Source organism: Prionailurus bengalensis, chromosome A1 (assembly GCF_016509475.1).
Source record: "Prionailurus bengalensis isolate Pbe53 chromosome A1, Fcat_Pben_1.1_paternal_pri, whole genome shotgun sequence".
NCBI lineage: Eukaryota > Metazoa > Chordata > Mammalia > Carnivora > Felidae > Prionailurus > Prionailurus bengalensis.
The window spans coordinates 73,938,297-73,958,297 of record NC_057343.1 but is presented as its reverse complement, the minus strand read 5'-3'; the positions used below and the strand labels follow the sequence as shown (position 1 = coordinate 73,958,297).

Here is a 20,001-nt window from a genome sequence, read left to right as displayed (position 1 = left end):
TCTGGGTTTTCCGGGCAGCTGGCAGAGGTCCCGAGAGGGAAGTGGGAGGGAGAGCTGGAGGCTCTGGGTCCGATACCTGAGCTCCGTGACCCCTCCTGGTGACCTCCCCCCCCCCCCACCCCCGGCCAAGGGGCAGACGTGCGGGGAAGAAGGGACGGCCACGGCGCGCTCCCGGCCAGGCCCTGCCCGGCGTGGCGTGGACACCCGCGCCAGGCAGGAGCCACCGGTATCCACGCGGACATCTCCAAATCGGGCTTTGTTCCCGAGAGCACTCGCCCCTCATCTCCCTAACACTCCCCCCATGTTGCGGCCCAGCTCTTCACCCCACTTTTTCCCAGGAGGAGGACGGGCACGGATGCAGTGGCCACCGCTCGGACGGCCACGGGGCTCCAGGGAGCCCACGGCCCCCGGCAACCCAGGCGGCCACAGGCGGCGCCCAGGACAGGCGGGCAACAGCAGGCCCTGCCCGCGGCGCGCGAGTGCCGGGCGGATGGCCCCGCGCGCTGGGCGCACAGCAGCCCGCAGCCACCTCCGCCCGGCCCACAGCCCCGGGTACCTCTCGGCCTGTCCGGCGGGGTCGAGTCGCTGCGGCCGCCGCAGAGCCGGCACCGGACCCGGATCACAGCTTCCCGCGCGCTGCCCGCGACGTGCCTCCAGTTACCCTGGGGCTGGCGTCTCTCGTCCCATTGGAGCGCGCGGGGACAGCGCCCTGGACGGCTGTGCCCGGCGACCGGTTGTCAGATATCATTGACAACACCTTCCTTTCATCGTGTTTTATAATACCTGCCCTCTGCACGTGCGGAGGGTATGGTGACAATTTTTTTTCTTTACTCTTAGCTGTGCCCCCGCATGCCCCTCTGTTGGGCACCTTGTATGTAAGCGGTGACCGCAAAGTAAATAAACGAGTGAGAGTAGGTAAAACCTGGCAGGATTTCCGCTAGTCCTATCGCGAACTACATGTCCCAGGAAGCCGTGGAGCACGAACGCCACCGCGCCATCCACTTGGAGAGGGCCTTACTCAGCCCGGCGACACGCGGGCCAATCCCCTCGCCCTGCCCCTTGGGCTGGAGCCTGAGACCGATTCGCCCCCAAGGATGCTCCAGTTGTAAGAGCAACGCAAGTTTATCATTGTCGGGAGAAAGAGGAGCAGCGTGTTTGGAACGGGTGGCATCCTTCAGCCGGACCAGCCAGCGATCCGCCTGTGACTGTCCTGGGGGAGAGAGGAGACCCGCGCGCCTGCCCAGCCCAGCAAGCGACACCCTTTTGGAGTCGTGTTTCCTGCTGCGATCGGCCAACGTGCCCCTGCCCAAGCCGCCGCTGGTCCCGTCCACTTCTTCCACTTCATTTATCCGTGGATCATTTCGAGAGTCGGTCTTGTAAATGTTTAGCATTTTGCTGCTTTACTGCTTCTTTCTGGGGACAGTGCCAGCACTTGCCGAGACCGGCGGAGAGAGGCGACTGAGTCCGGAGAAGAGCGAAGTATGGGGACCCGGGCTGAAGGCAGCTGTCGTGCTTCCCGCTCGCTATTTCTACATTCAGGCGGTGGATACGTCAGGAAATAAGTAAGTCCAGAAACGGCTCCCTATTTTGGAATGCAGTGAAAATGGACCGTTTCTCCCTTTTTTTTTTTTTTTATCCGCCCAAGGTTTTTCCACAGCGGTTTAAATTCCAGGATATTTGGATGCTATCCACATGCGGTTGTAACAGTCTTTCCCCATCCCAATCAATTTTTCCCTGTAGCTTTAGAAATGTTTCCGGATTCCCTCTTCTCCTAGATATTCTGACAGGGGAGACAAAGCCTCTGCACTTTGCTGGAAGTTGTGTTTCTACCTACTTTTGCTTAAGCTGTTGTAAGGAATGTACACACCCAGCTGTGAAAAAGTCGGTTGGTTCATCCCTCTCTGGTGCTGCCCTCTGCTTTCAGGTAGACTTCTGCAGGTGAGCGAGTTTTGAAACACAGAGAAAAATGAAACACTATTTGAAACTTTACAGTTAAGAGGGAAAGTATCAGTGTGAGTCTCCTGTGTGTTTGTAACAAACATTATTGCATTCCTTTGAATTCAACCATTAAGATGATAACTTAAAACGGACTTTTAAAATTCACATACTTCTGGGGCACTTGGGTGGCTCAGTTCAGTCAGGAGAGCTTTCAGCTGAGGTCAAGATCTCAGGGTCCTAGGATCAAGCCTGGAGTCAGGCTCCACACTCAATATGGAGCCTGCTTACGATTCTCTCTCTCCTTCCCTCTGCCCCTCTCCCTAAAATAGAAATAGAAATAAATAAAATGCTCTGTCTCTCTCTCTCTCCCTAAAATAAAAATAAAATAAATTAGAATTCACATACTTCTGTGAAATGATTGTCTTTTTGTTATTCGAGGATGCTGACCACATATATTTTGTAAGGGGAAAAAAAAACATCTTGGGTATTCCAAGAAAAACTTACAGGAAGTTTTCCAAAGCAGAAAAAAAAAAAAAAGTTATCAATTGCGTCACTTGGGTATAACAATTGGGGAAACTAAATACCATTTTAACAATCTTAATAGCGGAAACACTCACTTAAAAAAAACTTTTAGGGGAGCCTGGGTGGCTCAGTCGCTTGACCACGGGCCTCTTAGTTTCAGCTCAGGTCATGAACTCACGGGGTTCATGGGTTCGGCCCACCAAAGGCTTATGCTAACAGTGTGGAACCTGCTTGGGATTCTCTCTCTTCTCTCTCTCTCTCTCTCTCTCTCTCTCTCTCTCTCTCTCTCTGCCCCTTGCCCACATGCACCCTCTCTCTAAGAAAGAAAGGAAGAGAGGGAGAGAGAGAAGAAAAAAAAGAAAAAGAAAGAATCATTGAAAGAGATTTTTCAAAAGGTTGTTATCTTTACAGGCACCATTTGACCACAAATTTCCAGATGCATGAAATAAATAGTAGGTGGACAAGAGGGTTTGTGTGTGTGTGTGTGTGTGTGTGTGTGTGTGTGTGTGTGTGTGTGTTTTGGTTTTTGGTTTTGTTTTAGGGAGAGACAGAATATTCAGCGGGCTCCACACTCAGCATAGAACCCAACGCGGGGCTTGATCCCACAACCTTGGGACCATGACCTGAGCTGGAAACAAGAGCCAAACACTCAACCTATTGAGCCACCCAGGCACCCCAAGAATATGTTTATATGTGGAATGCGTAAGTGGGTTCTATGTTTACATGAATATGTAGCCTTTAGATATTCCCTTGAAATTTTCTAATGAAATGTTTATGTTATTGTGGCCTTCTGCCATCCTCTTCTTTTTCTTAAATCTCTGATCCATCACATTCATTCCGGCACTACAAGCATATGAGAGAGGCAGCAAGCATATATGTTAGGGGGAGAGTTTGAGAAAAAGAGTAAGGCTGACAGACTGGAGAGCAGAATCTTTGTGCATTTGTGCCTTAAAATAATCTTTATATCTTACTGTTCTTCCCGTGACAGGTTCACATCTTCTCCAGGTGAAAAGGTGTTCCAAATTAAAATCTCAGCACCAGAAGAGCAGTTCACTAGAGTTGGAGTCCAGGTTTTAGATCGGAAGGATGGGTCCTTCATAGTAAGATACAGAATGTATGCAAGCTACCAAAACCTGAAGGTAGAAGTTAAATTCCAAGGTCAACATGTTGCCAAATCTCCATATATTTTAAAAGGTAATTTGGAATATAATTTTACAACAACAGTGTTAATGAAGCCATATAATGGATATTTGTTACGTGTTTTGAATGGTGAGTGAAATTGTTACGGTGATATTTTGTTACTTGTGTGTAATCAGGGCCAGTTTACCATGAAAACTGTGATTGTCCTTTGGAAGATAGTGCAGCCTGGTTGCAGGAGATGAACTGCCCAGAGACCATAACTCAGATTCAGAAAGATCTGGCACATTTTCCTACGGTCGATCCGGAAAAGATTGCAGCAGAAATCCCAAAAAGATTTGGACAAAGACAAAGCTTGTGTCATTATACCTTGAAGGACAACAAGGTACAATTAAGGTTTGCTTGTTTGACTTGGTGACTTTTTTTTATTTTGTTTTGTTTTCCTTTGACCTTTTGGCTCTAAGTAGCTACTGAGTTTTATTAAGTATCATTCAATGAGGAGCTGGCTGGTTCAGTGGGTGGAGCATGTGACTCTTGATCCGGGGGTTGTGGATTTGAACCCCATGTTGGGTGTAGAGGTTACTTAGAAATAAAAATCTTTTAAGGGGCACCTGGGTGGCTCAGTTGGTTAAGCGTCTGACTCTTGGTTTCAGCTCACAGGATGATCTCACAGTTTGTGAGTTCGAGCCCCACATCAGGCTCCGTGTTGCCAGTTCAGAGCCTGCTTGGAATTCTCGGTCTCCCTCTCCCTCTGTCCCTTCCCTGCGCGCGTGCTCTCTCTCTCTCTCTCTCTCTCTCTCTCTCTCTCTCTCTCTGAAAATAAATAAATAAACTTTAAAAAAAAAAATATTTTTAATACATAATTCTGGGGTGCCTGGGTGGCTCAGTCGGTTAAGTGTCCAACTTCGGCTCAGGTCACGATCTCACAATTCGTGAGTTCGAGCCCCACGTCGGGCTCTGTGCTGACAGCTCTGAGCCTGGAGTCTGCTTCAGATTCTGTGTCTCCCTCTCTCTCTGATCCTCCCCAACTCACGTTCTGTCTCTCTCAAAAATAAATAAATAGTAAAAAAATTGTTTTAAATCATTCTAAAGATCATTGTGATATACTTTACCTCATTGAAGTCTGCCAGTCCTGTTAGATTAATGTAATAAGTGTTCATTTCTCTTTTAGGTTTACATCAAGACTCACGGTGAACATGTAGGCTTTAGAATTTTCATGGATGCCATACTACTTTCTCTGACTAGAAAAGTAAGTTTTTTTTTTTTCCTCTCAGGTAAAGACACTTTCAGCCCAGGTTTTACAATATAATTTTTAAAAATAACAGCTTCAGTGGTACTCTATCCTGGAACCTTATTTAAAATACTATTCTTAAGCTTTATGTCCTGGAGAATACCTGCATTCATTTCCTACTGTTGCCGTCACAAAGTACTGCGAGCTTGGAGACGTAAAACAGCAGAAATTTTTGTTCTCTTGCAGTTCTGGAGGTTACAAGTCTGAGAGCAAAGTGTCAGCAGGGCCTTGCCCCCACCCCGACCCTCCTGAGAGCTGTAGGGGAGGACCCTTCCTTCCTCCCCCTGCTTCTCGTGGCGTGCCGGCCATCCTTGGCGCTCCTTGGTTTGCAGCCACATCACTCCAGCCTCTGCCCCATCATCGCACAGCCTTCCCTGCGTGTCTCTCTCTTCTAAGGACACCAGTCGTATTGAATCAGGGCCCACCCTACTCCAGTATGACCTCAGCTTAACTAATTATAACTGCAACAACCCTATTTCCAAAAAAGGTCTTTCTGAGATACTGGGGTTTGGGACTTTTGCTTATCTTTTGTAGGGGACAGAATTCGATCGATAACAATACTTTTGAAGGGAAAATGTCTTAAAATAAAGTTAGCTTAATACTCAACCTACTTTGAGCCCAAAGAAGACATCGTCTGTTGAATCCTGTTCCTTGGTATAATGAGCTTTCAGCAGGGTTCTGGTGGAGAACCTGACCGTGATAGTAAAATGGCCGATACGAAAAGCTCTACCCACATTTGTTACCAGTTGCTTAATAACAATTTATTAGATAATCTGTGTCTACATCTTGATTGAATTACTCATGGGAAATCATAGTATCTTCTCAGAATTGCATAGCATTTATAGTGAGTTCATCCTGAACATAGGTGGCTACATAGCATGCGTATTCTGCCTCCTTTAAGCTAAGACATCAGGGTGCTGCCAAGTTTTCCTTGCACGTGTATCAATCCATGGAAAAGTAAGACTGCCCTTCAGATATTTGCAAATGACATACAAGATAAAGGGTTAGTATCCAAAATCTATAAAGATCTTACCAAACTCAACACTCTGCCCCCCCAAAAAAAATTTATCCAGTGAAGAAATGGGCAGAAGCCATGAACAGACACTTTTCCAAAGAAGACTTATCCAGATGGCCAACAGACACATGAAAAGATGCTTAACATCACTCATCATCAGGAAATCAAAACCACAATGAGATACCACCTCACACCAGTCAGAATGGCTAAAATTAACAACTCAGGCAACAACAGATGTTGGCAAGGATGTGGAGAAAGGGGAACCCTCGTGCACTGCTGTGAATGCAAACTCATGAATGCAAACTGGTGCAGCCACTCTGGAGGGAAAAAAAAAAAAAAATATATATATATATATATATATATATATATATATATATATATATAAAACGGAATATTACTCAGCATTGAAAAAGAATGTAATCTTGCCATTTGCAACAATGTGGATAGAACTGGAGGGTATTATGCTAAGCAAAATAAGTCCTTTAGAGAAAGACAGATATCATGTGATTTCATTCATATGTGGAATTTGAGAAACTTAACAGAAGATCACAGGGGAAGGGAAAGAAAAATAAGACACAGAGAGGGAGGCAAACCATAAGAGACTCTTAAATACAGAGAACAAACTGAGGGTTGATAGCGGTGGGGTAATTGGGTGATGGGCATTAAGGAGGGCACTTGTTGGGATGAGCACTGGGTGTTGTATATAAGAGATGAATCACTAGGTTCTACTCCTAAAGCCAAACTACACTAAGTTAACTAACTTGAGAATAAAATTTTTTAAATAAATTTTAAAAAAAGAACATGAAAATATTACAGAACAATGTTGAGAAAGAATGTAAAAAAATACTGCCCTTTGGGACTCCAACTTCTCAAGATGCTTCTCAGACTGACCACAACAGTTCTTGCCTAAAAAGTAGGTCTTGGGGTGCCTGGGTGGCTCAGTCAGTTAAGTATCTGACTCTTGATTTCAGCTCAGGTCATGATCTCAGGGTCGTGAGATCCAGCCCCATGTCAGGCTTTGAGCTGAGCGTGTAGCCTGCTTGGGATTCTGTCTCTCCCTCTGCCCCTGTCCCAATCACAGGCTTGCACTCTCTATTTCTCTCTCTCCAAAAAAAAAAATATATATATATATATATACACACACACACACACATGCACACATATATCGATGTTTACCCCAAACATTTACCTGTGGCTTGATATAAAACCAGGATCTTTGAACATGTCTGTGCCACTTGTTGGTAGAAGCAGCCTAGCTTGGAGTGCCAGCTTTTGTGTCCGGCTTCCAGAGTTTAGAGTCTGGTCCCACCACCTACCTACCTGGGGTGTATTTTTTAAATGGGAATGTCTGGCTCATTAACCAGGAATGAAGGGTAGAGTCCCAAGTTCTTTTTTGTAATTTTTTGTGTTCTAATTGTTTTCCAGTAATTCTTTCTCTCTTTGATCATCACAGAGTCTCTTGGCAGCATTAAAACCGAAATTACCTTTGTCATTTCATTCCCCCCCCCAACTTTTCTTTTGAAAGAGAGAAAGAGAGAGAAGGAAAGTACATGCAAGGAGGGGAAGGGCAAGAGAGAATGTTTTTTTGGTGTTTGTTTTTTTTTTTAATTTGAGAGAGAGAGAGAAAGAGCACGAGTGGGGGAGAGGCTCAGAGGGAGACAGAATCTTAAGCAGGCTCCATGCCCAGCCCGAAGCCCAACGCAGGGCTGGGGCTCAATCTCACCACCGTCAGATCATGACCTGAGCTGACATCAAGAGTCGGACGCTTACCCAACTGAGCCATGCAGGCGCCCTTCATCCCTTTTTGAAGCAAGCCTATTGGCCACTGTGGAGGCACCACAGAAAGGAAATCTAGTATACTGAGGTATACAGTATTGTGAAAAATCACTCACTATTCAAATTGGCCTAATTATCATTACCTGAAGCTTGTAAAGCTGGCCTTTCATCTGGTAGGATTTCTCATTTGTGTTTCCCTGCTCCCCGGGTGGTCTGGCTGTGCTGCAGGATAGAACATTACAGGAATGCAGCCAAAGTGAAAAGGCAGAGAAATGCCACTGAGGAAGGAACCAGTGCAGGATTCGAGGTGGCTGAGAACAGGACAGCGTGCACACCACGGGGCAGGGGGTGTAGCGCTTCCTTGCAGAGAGGGAACGACATCCCGTCCCTTGCTGGGTGGCAGTCCCTGCACTATGGCTGTGTGCACCTCAGTTCGTGTCGCAGCCTAGCTCCCTGACCGCTCCCTGTGGGGTCTCAAGCACAGGGAGCTGGGGGCAGCCTGAGGGCCGGGGGCACCTGCACTTCAGCAGAACATGAAGCACATTCCCTCGCAAGGAGGTGAGTGCAGCCCAGACTGTGAGGGCTCCATTTCTTGGTAAAGAAGTGTTCCAGACCCGAGACCCGTTCTTCCCATTCTTCTGTGACCAGGCAGGGGCTGCAAGACTGCACGAGGCTGCCTTTCCCAACACATGGATCCATGGATGCTATTATCCACTGCAACGAATGTAAATAAGCTCTTCACTTTCTTTTTCCAGGTGAAGATGCCAGATGTGGAGTTTTTCGTTAATCTGGGAGACTGGCCTTTGGAAAAAAAGAAATCCACCTCGCACATCCATCCAATCTTTTCCTGGTGTGGCTCCACGGATTCCAAGGATATCGTGATGCCTACCTACGACCTGACTGACTCTGTTCTAGAAACCATGGGCCGGTGAGAGATGGGTCTAAGGTGACCCAGAGCCTTGGTGAGTTCTTTCCCAGCAGCCTTTGCAATGTGACGGTTTGGGAGGAAAATCTGTTGCACTTTTTGTCTTCCAGAGTAAGTCTGGATATGATGTCTGTGCAAGCTAACACAGGTCCTCCCTGGGAAAGCAAGAACTCCACCGCTGTCTGGAGAGGGCGAGACAGTCGCAAAGAGAGACTGGAACTGGTTAAGCTCAGCAGGAAACACCCAGAACTTATAGACGCTGCCTTCACCAACTTCTTCTTCTTTAAACATGATGAAAGCCTATATGGTCCTATCGTGAAACACATTTCATTTTTTGATTTCTTCAAGGTATGACATCAATTGTGTCCAATCCTTTCTGTTTTTCCAAATGTCTTCATTTGGGGGAAGGAAACTGAGGCCTATAAATTCTAGGGGGTGAAAGAGGTGAGCACAAAATTTAGCGAACATCAAGGCATGAGGCCCTGGGGACCACTTTGGCAGCGTGAGGGGTACAAGGTACCCAGACTTGACATTAAACATGCATCAAGGGAGGGAGGCCTGGGTGGCTCAGGTGGTTAAGCGTCTGACTCTTGGTTTTGGCTCAGGTCATGATCTCACGGTTCGTGAGTCCAAGCCCCAAATGGGGCTCTGTGCTGACAGTACAGGGCCTGCTTGGGATTCTCTCTCCCTTTCTCTCTCCGCCCCTCCCCTGCTCTCTCTCTCTCTCTCTCTCCTTCACTCTCTTTCAAAATAAATACATAAATTTTAAAAATATATGCATCGAGGAAGCTTTGGGCCTGGGTAGGGCTAGAATTTTTTCCCCAACTCACCCTCAAGGTAAGCACATTTCAGCTCCAAATCCTTTCTTATTAATAAATACATGTATGTGATTTTACAAATTCTTCTCCCCAGAGCATGGTAACAGTCTAAAGAAGAGATAAACCAAGTATCTCACATCAGACTTTCTGATGGGGAAGTGTCTTGAAACCCATGCAAATGATCTGCCTGGGAATCCTGGAGATTAGGGAGACCTTTCTGTGTCTAAAATGTGGACTGCTCTTTTTTCCTGTGGAGGGATCCTTTTTCTAACTCCTTCTTCTAGGCAGTGGGACGCTGCCCTATTCTCTAAACCACTAAGTGGTTTTTTTTTAATTTTTTTTAAGTTTATTTATTTTGAGAAAGAGAGAGCAAGTGGGGTAGGGGCAGAGGGGGGGGCGGGGAGAGAGAATCCCAAGCAGGCTCCACGCTGTCAACACAGCTGACACAGGGCTCAAACCCACAAACCACGAGATCATGACCTGAGCTGAAGTCAAGAGTCAGATGCTCAACCAACTGAGCCCCCCAGGCACCCCTAAGCCACTAAGTGGTTTTTAAAGACCCATGTCATGGAATGAAAGGTGGACAAAAGGTACTCACCTGTCCTCGGAATGTGGGAAAGTAAGTGATTCGTCAGCTCTATCTGCACCTGTGGCCAGGTTTTCTTTGGATAGGTTCCACGGCAGCAGGAAGTCCTAAATAAGGCCGTAAGTTGAATTGTCATCACTTCCTCCGTATGCATTTCACCAAGACTTGTGAAAGAAAGAGAGGTTGCCAGCCATCCCTCATCAGTGGGTGTTGTGCCAGGCCTTTGCACTTGCTACAGCTAGAGAGTAATTGTTACCATGGCTCTAGGCATATTTGTATTCATAGCTGCTCTTGCATATACGCTTGTTAATTTTCTCAAGACTTGTGTGTGGCCATCTGATGTTTAAAAGGTATGGTTGGGGCACCTGGGTGGCTCAGTCAGTGAAGCGTCTGATTCTTTTTTTAAAAATTTTTTTTTTCAATGTTTATTTATTTTTTGGGACAGAGAGAGACAGAGCATGAACAGGGGAGGGGCAGAGAGAGAGGGAGACACAGAATTGGAAACAGGCTCCAGGCTCTGAGCCACAGCCCAGAGCCTGATGCGGGGCTCGAACTCACGGACCGCGAGATCGTGACCTGGCTGAAGTCGGACGCTTAACCGACTGCGCCACCCAGGCGCCCCATGATTCTTGATTTCTACTCAGGTTATGATCTCACAGTTGTGTGATCGAGCCCTGCATAAGACTCCACACTGAGCATGGAGCCTGCTTGGGATATTCTCTCTCTCTCTCTCTCTCTCTCTCTCTGCCCCTCCCCCACTCTCTCTCTCTTAAAAAAAAATTAAAAGGTACGGTTAATATGGCATAGGCTACCATGCTTAGGTGCTCATACGTGATCAGTAAAGTATTAGAGGGATTACAAAATCACGATAAGCCTATCTTTCCTAGGTTGTGGCCTTTGGACAGCAGTCTTAGTATTGTACTGTCTGCTCTAATGTTAGACTTGTGGCCCCCTTGTGAAATTTGGGAGAGCATCACAATAAGCCTTTACCTCTAGGCCAGGTGTCAATATGATAGCACTTACTCCACGGCCAAGGCAGAGGGCAAAATCTGGCCAGTTCGTGTCTGCCAATGATGAGGCTTCAAGTGCGGAAAGAGGAGGGAGTAAAGAGAGTGGAGAAGGGAAGTGTGATGGAGGCTTCTCTTCTGCTGTTTTTCAGCACAAGTACCAAATAAACGTTGATGGCACTGTCGCAGCGTATCGCCTGCCGTACCTCCTCGTCGGTGACAGTGTTGTGCTGAAGCAGGACTCCATCTACTACGAGCACTTTTACAATGAGCTGCAGCCATGGAAGCACTACATTCCAGTGAAAAGCAACCTGAGCGATCTCCTGGAAAAACTTAAATGGGCAAAAGATCATGATGAAGAGGTAAGGTCAGTCTCTCCTGCCCCACCGTCACGGGCTCGTTTTAAATGTCTTGTGCCCGAAGAGCATCCCGGATGCTGAGCCATACACCCTTCCCTCTCAGTGGGAGGCCACGCCCCCCCACCCCCCCACCCCCGTAGCACATCTGTCCCCCTCAGGGTGAACGCCGGCATGGGGTCTGGATTAACTGTCCACTCTGCATTTGAGATAAAAAGCTAGAGGTTGGCCTTGAGGATGCTCTCTCTTTTTTCGGTCAGGTTGATCAGAGCCTCAGGCACTGCCTCCCCTTTACTAACAATATGAAAATGTTCAAACGGGCAGGAAGAAAAAGTTCCTGCAGGATTGCATGAAGTAAACTTCAGGAAAATTGCTGAGAATTGTTAAGGCAGTTAAGCTTTGTCTTGCATTTACTTTACAAAGTCATTGTTACCTCATTTAATGTGTGCCTTCTCTCTGCAAGAGAGGCTTCATTCTAGAAGGTCCAGTATGATTCCTCAAACTTTCAACTCTAAAAAAAAACCTCCCTTTAATTTGAACGTACTGTTGTTAAATGTTCCCTTTACCACATAACACTACCCTCAAAGATTTTTCCTGCCATTGTCCCAGGATACATGTACCCTGAAGATCAGTTTGCATATGTGTGCACGGGGAAAAAAACATGTTTCATTAAGGGACTTTGTGTTGTCATTGTTCCCACAGGCAAAGAAGATAGCAAAAGCAGGACAGGAATTTGCAAGAAATAATCTCATGGGCGATGACATATTCTGTTATTATTTTAAACTTTTCCAGGTCAGTATTTTCTAAGAAAACAGACATACTGTTTGCAGTTGGGCATGTTAAGAGCAAATAACATTTCACGTAATAGTTTCTAAAAGTATATTAATATAAAGAGATACATACACTTCTCTGTGGGCAAAAACCAGGGACCAACATCAAATCATAAAGAAAATAGTACAAACCCGACATTAGCTAGACAAGAATGCTACAACATTATGGGGAAAGTATTTATGTTAGCACTCTATTGTGTGGATAAGAAATTGGCCTCTGATCCTGCCAAGTTATTGTGCATGGATCTGTATTTTCTCTTCGTACAATCTTTTTTTTTTTTTTATTTTTTTTTAGTATTTATTTTTGAGAGAGGAGAGTGGGGGGGGGGGGGGCCAGAGAGAGAGGGAGACGCAGAATCAGAAGCAGGGTCCAGGCTCTGAGCTGTCAGCACAGAGCCTGATGTGCGGCTCAAACCCACAAATTGTGAGATCGTGACCTGAGCCAAAGTTGGAGGCTTACCCGCTTAACCGACTGAGCCACCCAGGCGCCCCTGCTCTTTGTACAATCTTGCCGCTGCTTTACCATTTCTTTGTCTAAACAGTGCCCAGTGTCTTCTGACCTATACTCCATATGAGCCATGGCTTCTCTTGGAAACTGTTTTCATGGGCCTAAGCATTTAGGGATTATAATCAAAGTATATCTGACAACTTAAAAGGGTATTTTTAAAAAATGCAGTAGTTAAAAAAATTAAAGCTAATAAAAAATTTTAAAAATGCAGTAGTTAAAAAAACTTAAAGATACTAAAAACTTTAAAAAATGCAGTAGTTAAAAAAATTAAAGATAATAAAAAATAAAATATAAAAAATGCAATAGTTAAAAAAAAATTAAAGATAAAAAAATAAAAAATGCAGTAGTAACAAGTAATTTCCTAATGATACTACTAGATCTAAATTAAGATTTTTTTTTAATCTCAAAATTGCAGGTATTGAGCCCCAAATCTTAGACTCCACTCCAGAACAGTTGATCTGTTTCTGGTCTGCACTGGCTCCTCCCCCTTTCTAACCTTCCCAGGGGCTGGTGAAGGGACGGAGAGGGTGAAGTGGAAGATTTACTGTCTGAATTCCTCAAGGTCCACAGGCTTGTGCTCAGTCATTCGGATTACATTTCCTAGAGCATCATCACCTGACCCAGAGCCTAACACACAGCAGGCGGATGATAGATCAAGGTGGTGGCCGAGCTGTGCAAGCCATGGTGGAAATATCTTCTAGCCTCAAATTCGCAGTCGAGGGCAGACCGTGTGCACAATTATTTTCACTTCAAGGCAGAAGCTGGCAAAACCAAAACCGTACAAGTCATATAAATGATGGGGGCACCTGGGTGGCTCAGTTAAGCATCTGACTTTGGCTCAGGTCATGATCTCAATTTGTGAGTTTGTGAGTTTGAGCCCTGAGTGGGGGGCTCTCTGCTGTCAGCACAGAGCTCGCTTTGGATTCTCTGCCCCGCCCCTCCTCTGTTCCTCCCCTTCTCTCTGCCCCTCCCCCCCCCCCCACACACACAGGGTTGTCTCTCTCTCAAAAAAATAAATAAATAAATACATTAAAAATAAATAAATGAAGGATAGAATAAGAAGAGGTGCAGTAGCAATCAGCAGCTGGTGTCCAAAGGACAGCCACCTCTCAGAAACTCTGTTATTGGGGGTTTAAGGGGAGTATGATGAATTTTGCTTCTCACAACTTGACACATATGAATTAAAAGGACCATATCCTAGCAAATTCCACTGTATCTGATTTGGTGGATGTGCTCTGAGTTACAAAAGGCACACTTCTGACTTGTTGCTTCCACAGGAATATGCCAATTTGCAAGTGAGTGAGCCCCAAATCCGAGAGGGCATGCAGAGGGTAGAAGCACAGACTGAAGATGACCTCTTTCCTTGCACGTGCCATAGGAAACAGGTAACCCGAACCGGCAGTGGCAGAGCAAGAACTAGTCTTGTTCCAAGTCCTCATCCGTCCCTTCAGTCCTTCAGTCGGGCAGCCACTATTTGAGCTTCTCTGGGGGCCTGCCTGCCCTTCAGTCTACCGGAGGGGCAGATGCCATGGGAACAACATGGCCAGAGAAAGGGCACTGAGATGCAGGTAGGGGAGAAGTCCAGGAGCCCCCGGCAAAGTGGAAGAGAGCCTTTTTTTAACGTGAGAATTCACATGGCCTTTGAATAGATGATTATAATTTTAAAAGTGTTTTCACATGTGTCACGGGAGATGGCTTTGGCAAAACTCATCATCTCAGTTTAGAGATGAAAAATATATGACCGTGATTATTCATATATTACCAGATTATGCATTTAAGAGCAATCTCTGTTCATACCACCAATATATACTGATTTCATTAACAAATGGTAGATTTACACAGACTTGTAAGGCTAAAAGGACCTTTTAGGGGGGCGCCTGGCTGGCTCAGTCAGTGGAGTGTGCGACTCTTCATCTTGGGGTTGTGAGTTTGAGGCCCATGTTGGGCACAGAGCCTACTAAAATATTTTTTAAAAATTAAAAAAGAAAAAAAAAAAAAGGACCTTAGGGGTCACCCAGGAAATGCCTTCATCTTATGGTTATAAAAACGAAGCCTAAAGAAGAATTTAGCTCATAACCACCCAGCTGGATTATAGCAAGGCTAGGACCAAGAACTAGTCTCCATCACCAGATTGTGTGCCTGGTTGTGTATAAAGACATGATGTGGCAGGGGAGGGTTGTTTTGATTGTAATGCTTTTTGTTTGAATGAATATATACTATATAAAATTGTAGTGTATATCTCTACACTCTATGTATACATATATATTACATAAACGTATACATATGTAATATATTGGTTTGACATTATTTTAAGCAATGTCATCATGTCTCTAAAAGAACAAACTCAAAACTGTGATATTGTGACCAAAAATGAGAAGGCAGATTTGGCAGTTATCATGCCTGACTCACAGGGGGTTTGAAACGAATTAAGTGACCACTATCCAGTGGTATGATAGAATCAGTTTATATAAGCTCACTGTCTGTTACATATTAGGAATTTTGCACACTAGTTAATTTCTGGTACCTTGGAATCTGCCTGGTGGGGGAGAGACACCATGACAACAGCAGGTGCTACAAATCAGTTTTGGTTATTTCATTTTTTTGTTTGGAGTGCAGACTTGCCACTAAGTAACTAACCAATCCCCTCACCCCCACCCAGAAACGGTTCTTCATCAGTGTTAACGCTTGTCAGTGCTGGAAGTTCATTAAATTAGTTAAAGCCATTGACCAAAAAAAAAAAAAACTTGCTAGACTTCGGGGCACCTGCCTGGCTCAGTCAGCAGAGCTTGCAACTCTTCATCTTGGATTGACCCCACATTGGGTGTAGAGATAACTTAAAAAATAAATAAAATGCTTAAAAAATAAAATCTTTTAAAAATTTTCCAGAATTGAAATGTACCTGCTCATGAAATTTGTGATTTGGTATCACAACACTTCTGTTGGCTCCAAATGAAACTGGGCGGCTTCCTTTCTCCAGTCCTCTTTTTTTATTTTTTATCTTTGTCTGAGTGATGCTAGGGAGTGCCAACACTGACCAGTGGACTTAGAGGCTTTGTTAATTTCCTCCTCCTTGTCTGCTGTAGCCCTTCACAGATAAGATACATAACACAAAGCCCTTTACAGTAATGCAAACACTTACATGTTTGTGTTCCCCATCAGCAGTCCGATAAAATACAATGTGACTTTCCCCAGGAGGGATTCCGAGCATAGTCCCAGGCCCTACAAACCTTTAGCGCCCACTTGCGCTGCTTCCACCTTTAGGGGAAAATAATTAACAGACTAATGTAAGTTATCTTGACGCATATAAGACTTCTTGATGGTACTAAATATTTTGCTTCTTAATTGCAGACCAAAGATGAACTCTGATGTGCAAAATACCTTCCCTTCAAATAATGGTGCTCTGAAGGCTCTTTTTAACTGACATAGAGGAATGTTTTTTAAATATTGATTCTGTGGACAATATAAAGTCTGCTCTGTGATTGGATTATGAACATATGTTTCTTCTTCTTATGCAGTATTCCTGTGACCATCCTTTAAAGCACAGTTTTAGAATTTTATAATAAAACCACTTTTATTTTAAAGACCTGTGTTGTGCTAATTATTAGCTGTGTTTGGACCGTGGAGCAGTACACAGAGGGAGTCTGGGCCCTGGCCTCCGTGTCGAGCATCACAGCAGCCACCACCTACGTGCACGCATGTTTTATATGACAAAGCAGTGACCTGCTGTCTGCATGCCACTGTTATTTTGGAGATTTCATCCACCATGACCAAACATAATTCCAAAAAATACACCTAATAAGGCCTGCATCTGCAATCCAGTTTCTTGCCACTTCCCAGTATGCATCTTACAGTCCAGCAAAACCAGCTGGACTGTTCTGTCCGTTCCTTATTTCTTACCTTCCTTGGTTATTTTTTCTCTTGGTCTGGAGTGCCATGACTCTCTTCTGGCTCAGTGACCGTCTGGTGCACATCTCTGAAATCACTCCTCCAAATCTCTGCATCTGTATACTTGAACCACTGTAGTTACCTGATGGTATTAGTGATCTCATCATTACCAGACTTTAAGCAGAGATTTGACTGCAGAGACCATGATCTTCCACATCATCTAAAAGGGTGCCCACAACTAGAAAAGCTCAATGAATATCGAATTGGTGAATACCAAAAATCACTGAAATGTGATTAAGAGAATTAAAAACAGGCTAAAAAGCCTAACATTGAACCATAATATAATGTGTATTAAATTTCTTTACCTAATGGTCTCCCTTCCATCTATCTTCCAGTTAAATAATCTATTGTTTTTTGTTTTTTTTTTACATTGTGGAATGTATCCTATGCACAGAAGACTATAAAACATGTATCTGCATTTTGAAAATAATTGCAAGAAAACACCCATGTAATTATTGTCAAAGATTCTTTGTTTGGCCAAGGTTTAGTCAAGTTCCTGAGCCTTCAAGGGCCATCTGGGCACTTCCTTATAAAATACGGTTTCAGCAAAAACTCTGCTGAGTCCATTTAGTAAGAATCCCCATCCTCCACATCCAATCACTCTTGGTATCTATTCGGGTTCCTGGTCCTCAACTATCCCCTCTAGGTGATTGATCAGATTGGCCTGTCCTTAGCAAGAATCCTGTTGGGTCAGATTTGCCAGAATCCCTCCATAACCCTGATGTATCCTCTTAGTAATTTTCTATCCACTGACCTCCACCCTGCTCCTTGGCTGTAAATCCCCACTTTTACACACTGTATTTGGAATTGAGCTGGTTCTATACTGAGATCTCTTCCCCGATTGCAATAGTCCTGAGTAACATTTTTTTTTTTTTTACCACTTTACTGTCTAGCTCTGATTTGCTTGGATATTACCACTCAGGTTCAGAAACGGAACACTGCTATTCCTTAGAAGTTCCCCCTGTCTCTCCCCCTATTATCTCCCACTCACCTGCTCCCATGTGGCCAAGATTGTGACGGTTGTGATCATCTTTTCCTTGTACAGTAAAATCTTGGTTTGGGAGCATAATTCACTCCAGAAACATGCTTGTAATCCAAAGCACTTGTATGTCAAAGCGAACTTCAAGAACCATTGGCTCAGTTGTGATCATGTGACGTTTGGCATCACCTAATACTCGTACTGCAAGACATTGCCTGTGTATCAAGTTAAAATATATTAGAAATGTTTGCTCATCTTGTGGAACACTCACAAAACAAGTTACTCGCAATCCAAGGTTTTACTGTACTTATTTATAGTTTTACCACCTACATATTCCTCCCTAAGCAATGTAGTTGAATTTTCTTTTTGTAAATTGATCTAAATTGGAATCATACTGAACATATTGTTATCATTACTTGCCTGTTGAAGCACAGAGTGGCAGCACATCCATTTATATATGTAGGCAGTATTTCATTGTATCAGTAGGATTCCTCTTTTAGCCATTCTGTTACACATGGACTTTTGGGTTGTTTCCATTTTTGACAATTCTAATCAAAGCTACTATGGGCATTCTTATTCATGTCTCCTGATTACATCAGCTTTGGAATAAAATTACTGGGTTATAGAGTATATATGTCTGCAATTTTGCTAGATAATGTCAAACAACTTTCCAACTTGATTGTCCCAATTTACATTCTCCAGCAGGGTACCGGATTTCCAGTTGCTCTACTTCCTTGCTAACACTTGCTGTTATCAGACTTTGAAATTTTTTGCTACTCTGGGGTAAAATGGTAACTTACTATGTTTTGATTTTCATGCTGACCATCTTTTCATGTGCTCACAAGCCATTTGTGTTGTGTTTCCTACTTTTTTTTTTATTTGTTTATTTACTTACTTTAGTTCATTTCCCTACTAAGTTGTTTGACTTCCTGATAGATTCATAGAAGTGTATTTTAGAGCAAGTACTTTGTTGATTGACTCTGCTGCATAATTCCTACTTTGTGGCATGTCTTAGATTCTTCTGGCAGTGTTTTTTCATGTTCAAAGGATGATGATTTTTTTCTTTCATAATTGAGTTTTTATCGGTTGTGCTGAGGACCAGTAAGACATCTCAATTTGTACACAATTCTTAACATACATATCAAAAATCTAAAAAAATCATATAGTTGTGATTCTTTTCTAAGTTATTCCAGTGACTTTCCAGCTTAAACTTTGGAGGCAAATTTTCCTTAACAGTATATCAAGTATCAGTATCTTCAAATGTTGACACACTGTTACATTATTAAGTCCCATTAATTCACAATTTAATATCATATACACTACATACACAGATTTATAATCCTGCACAGCACATTAACAAAGTTACTAGGAAAACCAACCAAGATGCTACAGAACTTACAAAATTCTGACAGGGAGAGTCAAGATCAAGGAGTGGTTTTCTTTAGGAAACAGTATTTTTTTTAATGTTCAAGACATATTAAATGCATGACAGACTCCCAATTGCCATTCAATATGCTTTGTACTGTAGAATATAAAAACACGCCTGGGTGGCGTAGTCGGTTAAGCGTCCGGCTTCAGCCAGGTCACGATCTCGCGGTCCGTGAGTTCGAGCCCCACGTCAGGCTCTGGGCTGATGGCTCAGAGCCTGGAGCCTGTTTCCAATTCTGTGTCTCCCTCTCTCTCTGCCCCTCCCCCGTTCATGCTGTGTCTCTCTCTGTCCCAAAAATAAATAAATGTTGAAAAAAAAAATTAAAAAAAAAAAAAAAAAACTACCCCATCTGTGAAATGTTGAGCTGATACCCAAGGCAGTCAAAGCCTCCCATATTCAATACCCCAATATTTTCTGATTGTACCAAAAAATACATAAATAACAAGAAAATGATTTCACCTCTTTAAAAAAAGCATTGACATTTAAGAAATGGGATGAAGTGGGTGTCTCTCCTTAAAAATGTTTCTAGAGCTACTAAAAAACTTGCATCTATAAAATAGTTGATCAAAGTACTCCTCTGGATTGTACAAGAAGGGGGACAGGGATGACTGATAAGACATGGTATGTATGATATTAATCAGACGTAGCTTCTTTCCCTCCTGCTTCATCAGGGGCTGGAATCTCCTCGTTTTTAGTGTCTCCATTTTCTGCAGGTAAGTCTCTTTCGTTTCTTGGTTAGCCACTTCAGCCTGGTTTCCCTTCGCTCCCCTTTTCCTCTTTGCTTGCACTTTTTTGTCTGAAGATTTATCCCTTCCTGCCCCCTTTTTTGGCTTCATTTCCATTTTTGCAGGAGCAGGTTTGGCTAACAACCTCCCCCCATCTCCTCTTGGACTCCTGCTTCGCAGCCCCCTTGGCAGAGCTGGCCTTCCTCTTGGGCAT

General features: G+C 44.0%; 1 protein-coding gene and 1 pseudogene across 2 annotated transcripts; one reads left to right on the top strand and one right to left on the bottom strand.

The window, feature by feature from the left end:
- The first annotated feature begins 1,021 nt into the window (after window positions 1-1,021).
- POGLUT2 (protein O-glucosyltransferase 2) lies at window positions 1,022-16,290 on the top strand. Of its 2 annotated transcripts, none has more exons than XM_043582706.1 (10): window positions 1,022-1,562; window positions 3,449-3,654; window positions 3,777-3,982; window positions 4,769-4,846; window positions 8,435-8,607; window positions 8,715-8,952; window positions 11,168-11,377; window positions 12,074-12,163; window positions 13,987-14,094; window positions 16,058-16,290. In XM_043582706.1, exons 1-10 carry the CDS (start codon window positions 1,381-1,383, stop codon window positions 16,073-16,075), a joined length of 1,509 nt encoding a protein of 502 aa, XP_043438641.1. In that variant the 5' UTR covers window positions 1,022-1,380; the 3' UTR covers window positions 16,076-16,290. The 2 variants fall into 2 exon arrangements, with proteins under 2 accessions (XP_043438641.1, XP_043438649.1); XM_043582714.1 differs by lacking the exon at window positions 1,022-1,562 and adding an exon at window positions 1,667-1,938.
- Window positions 16,291-19,695: 3,405 nt separating this feature from the next.
- On the bottom strand, window positions 19,696-20,001 carry LOC122468264 (annotated as a pseudogene).

What these genes read in the sequence shown, in the direction of transcription:
- POGLUT2 (XM_043582714.1), top strand. Translation starts at nt 1,682, where the DNA reads ATGCTATCCACATGCGGTTGTAACAGTCTTTCCCCATCCCAATCAATT. An exon ending in ATACCTTGAAGGACAACAAG is followed by an intron (nt 3,983 to 4,768) that starts GTACAATTAAGG and finishes TTTCTCTTTTAG; the next exon opens with GTTTACATCAAGACTCACGG. An exon ending in ATTATTTTAAACTTTTCCAG is followed by an intron (nt 12,164 to 13,986) that starts GTCAGTATTTTC and finishes TTGCTTCCACAG; the next exon opens with GAATATGCCAATTTGCAAGT.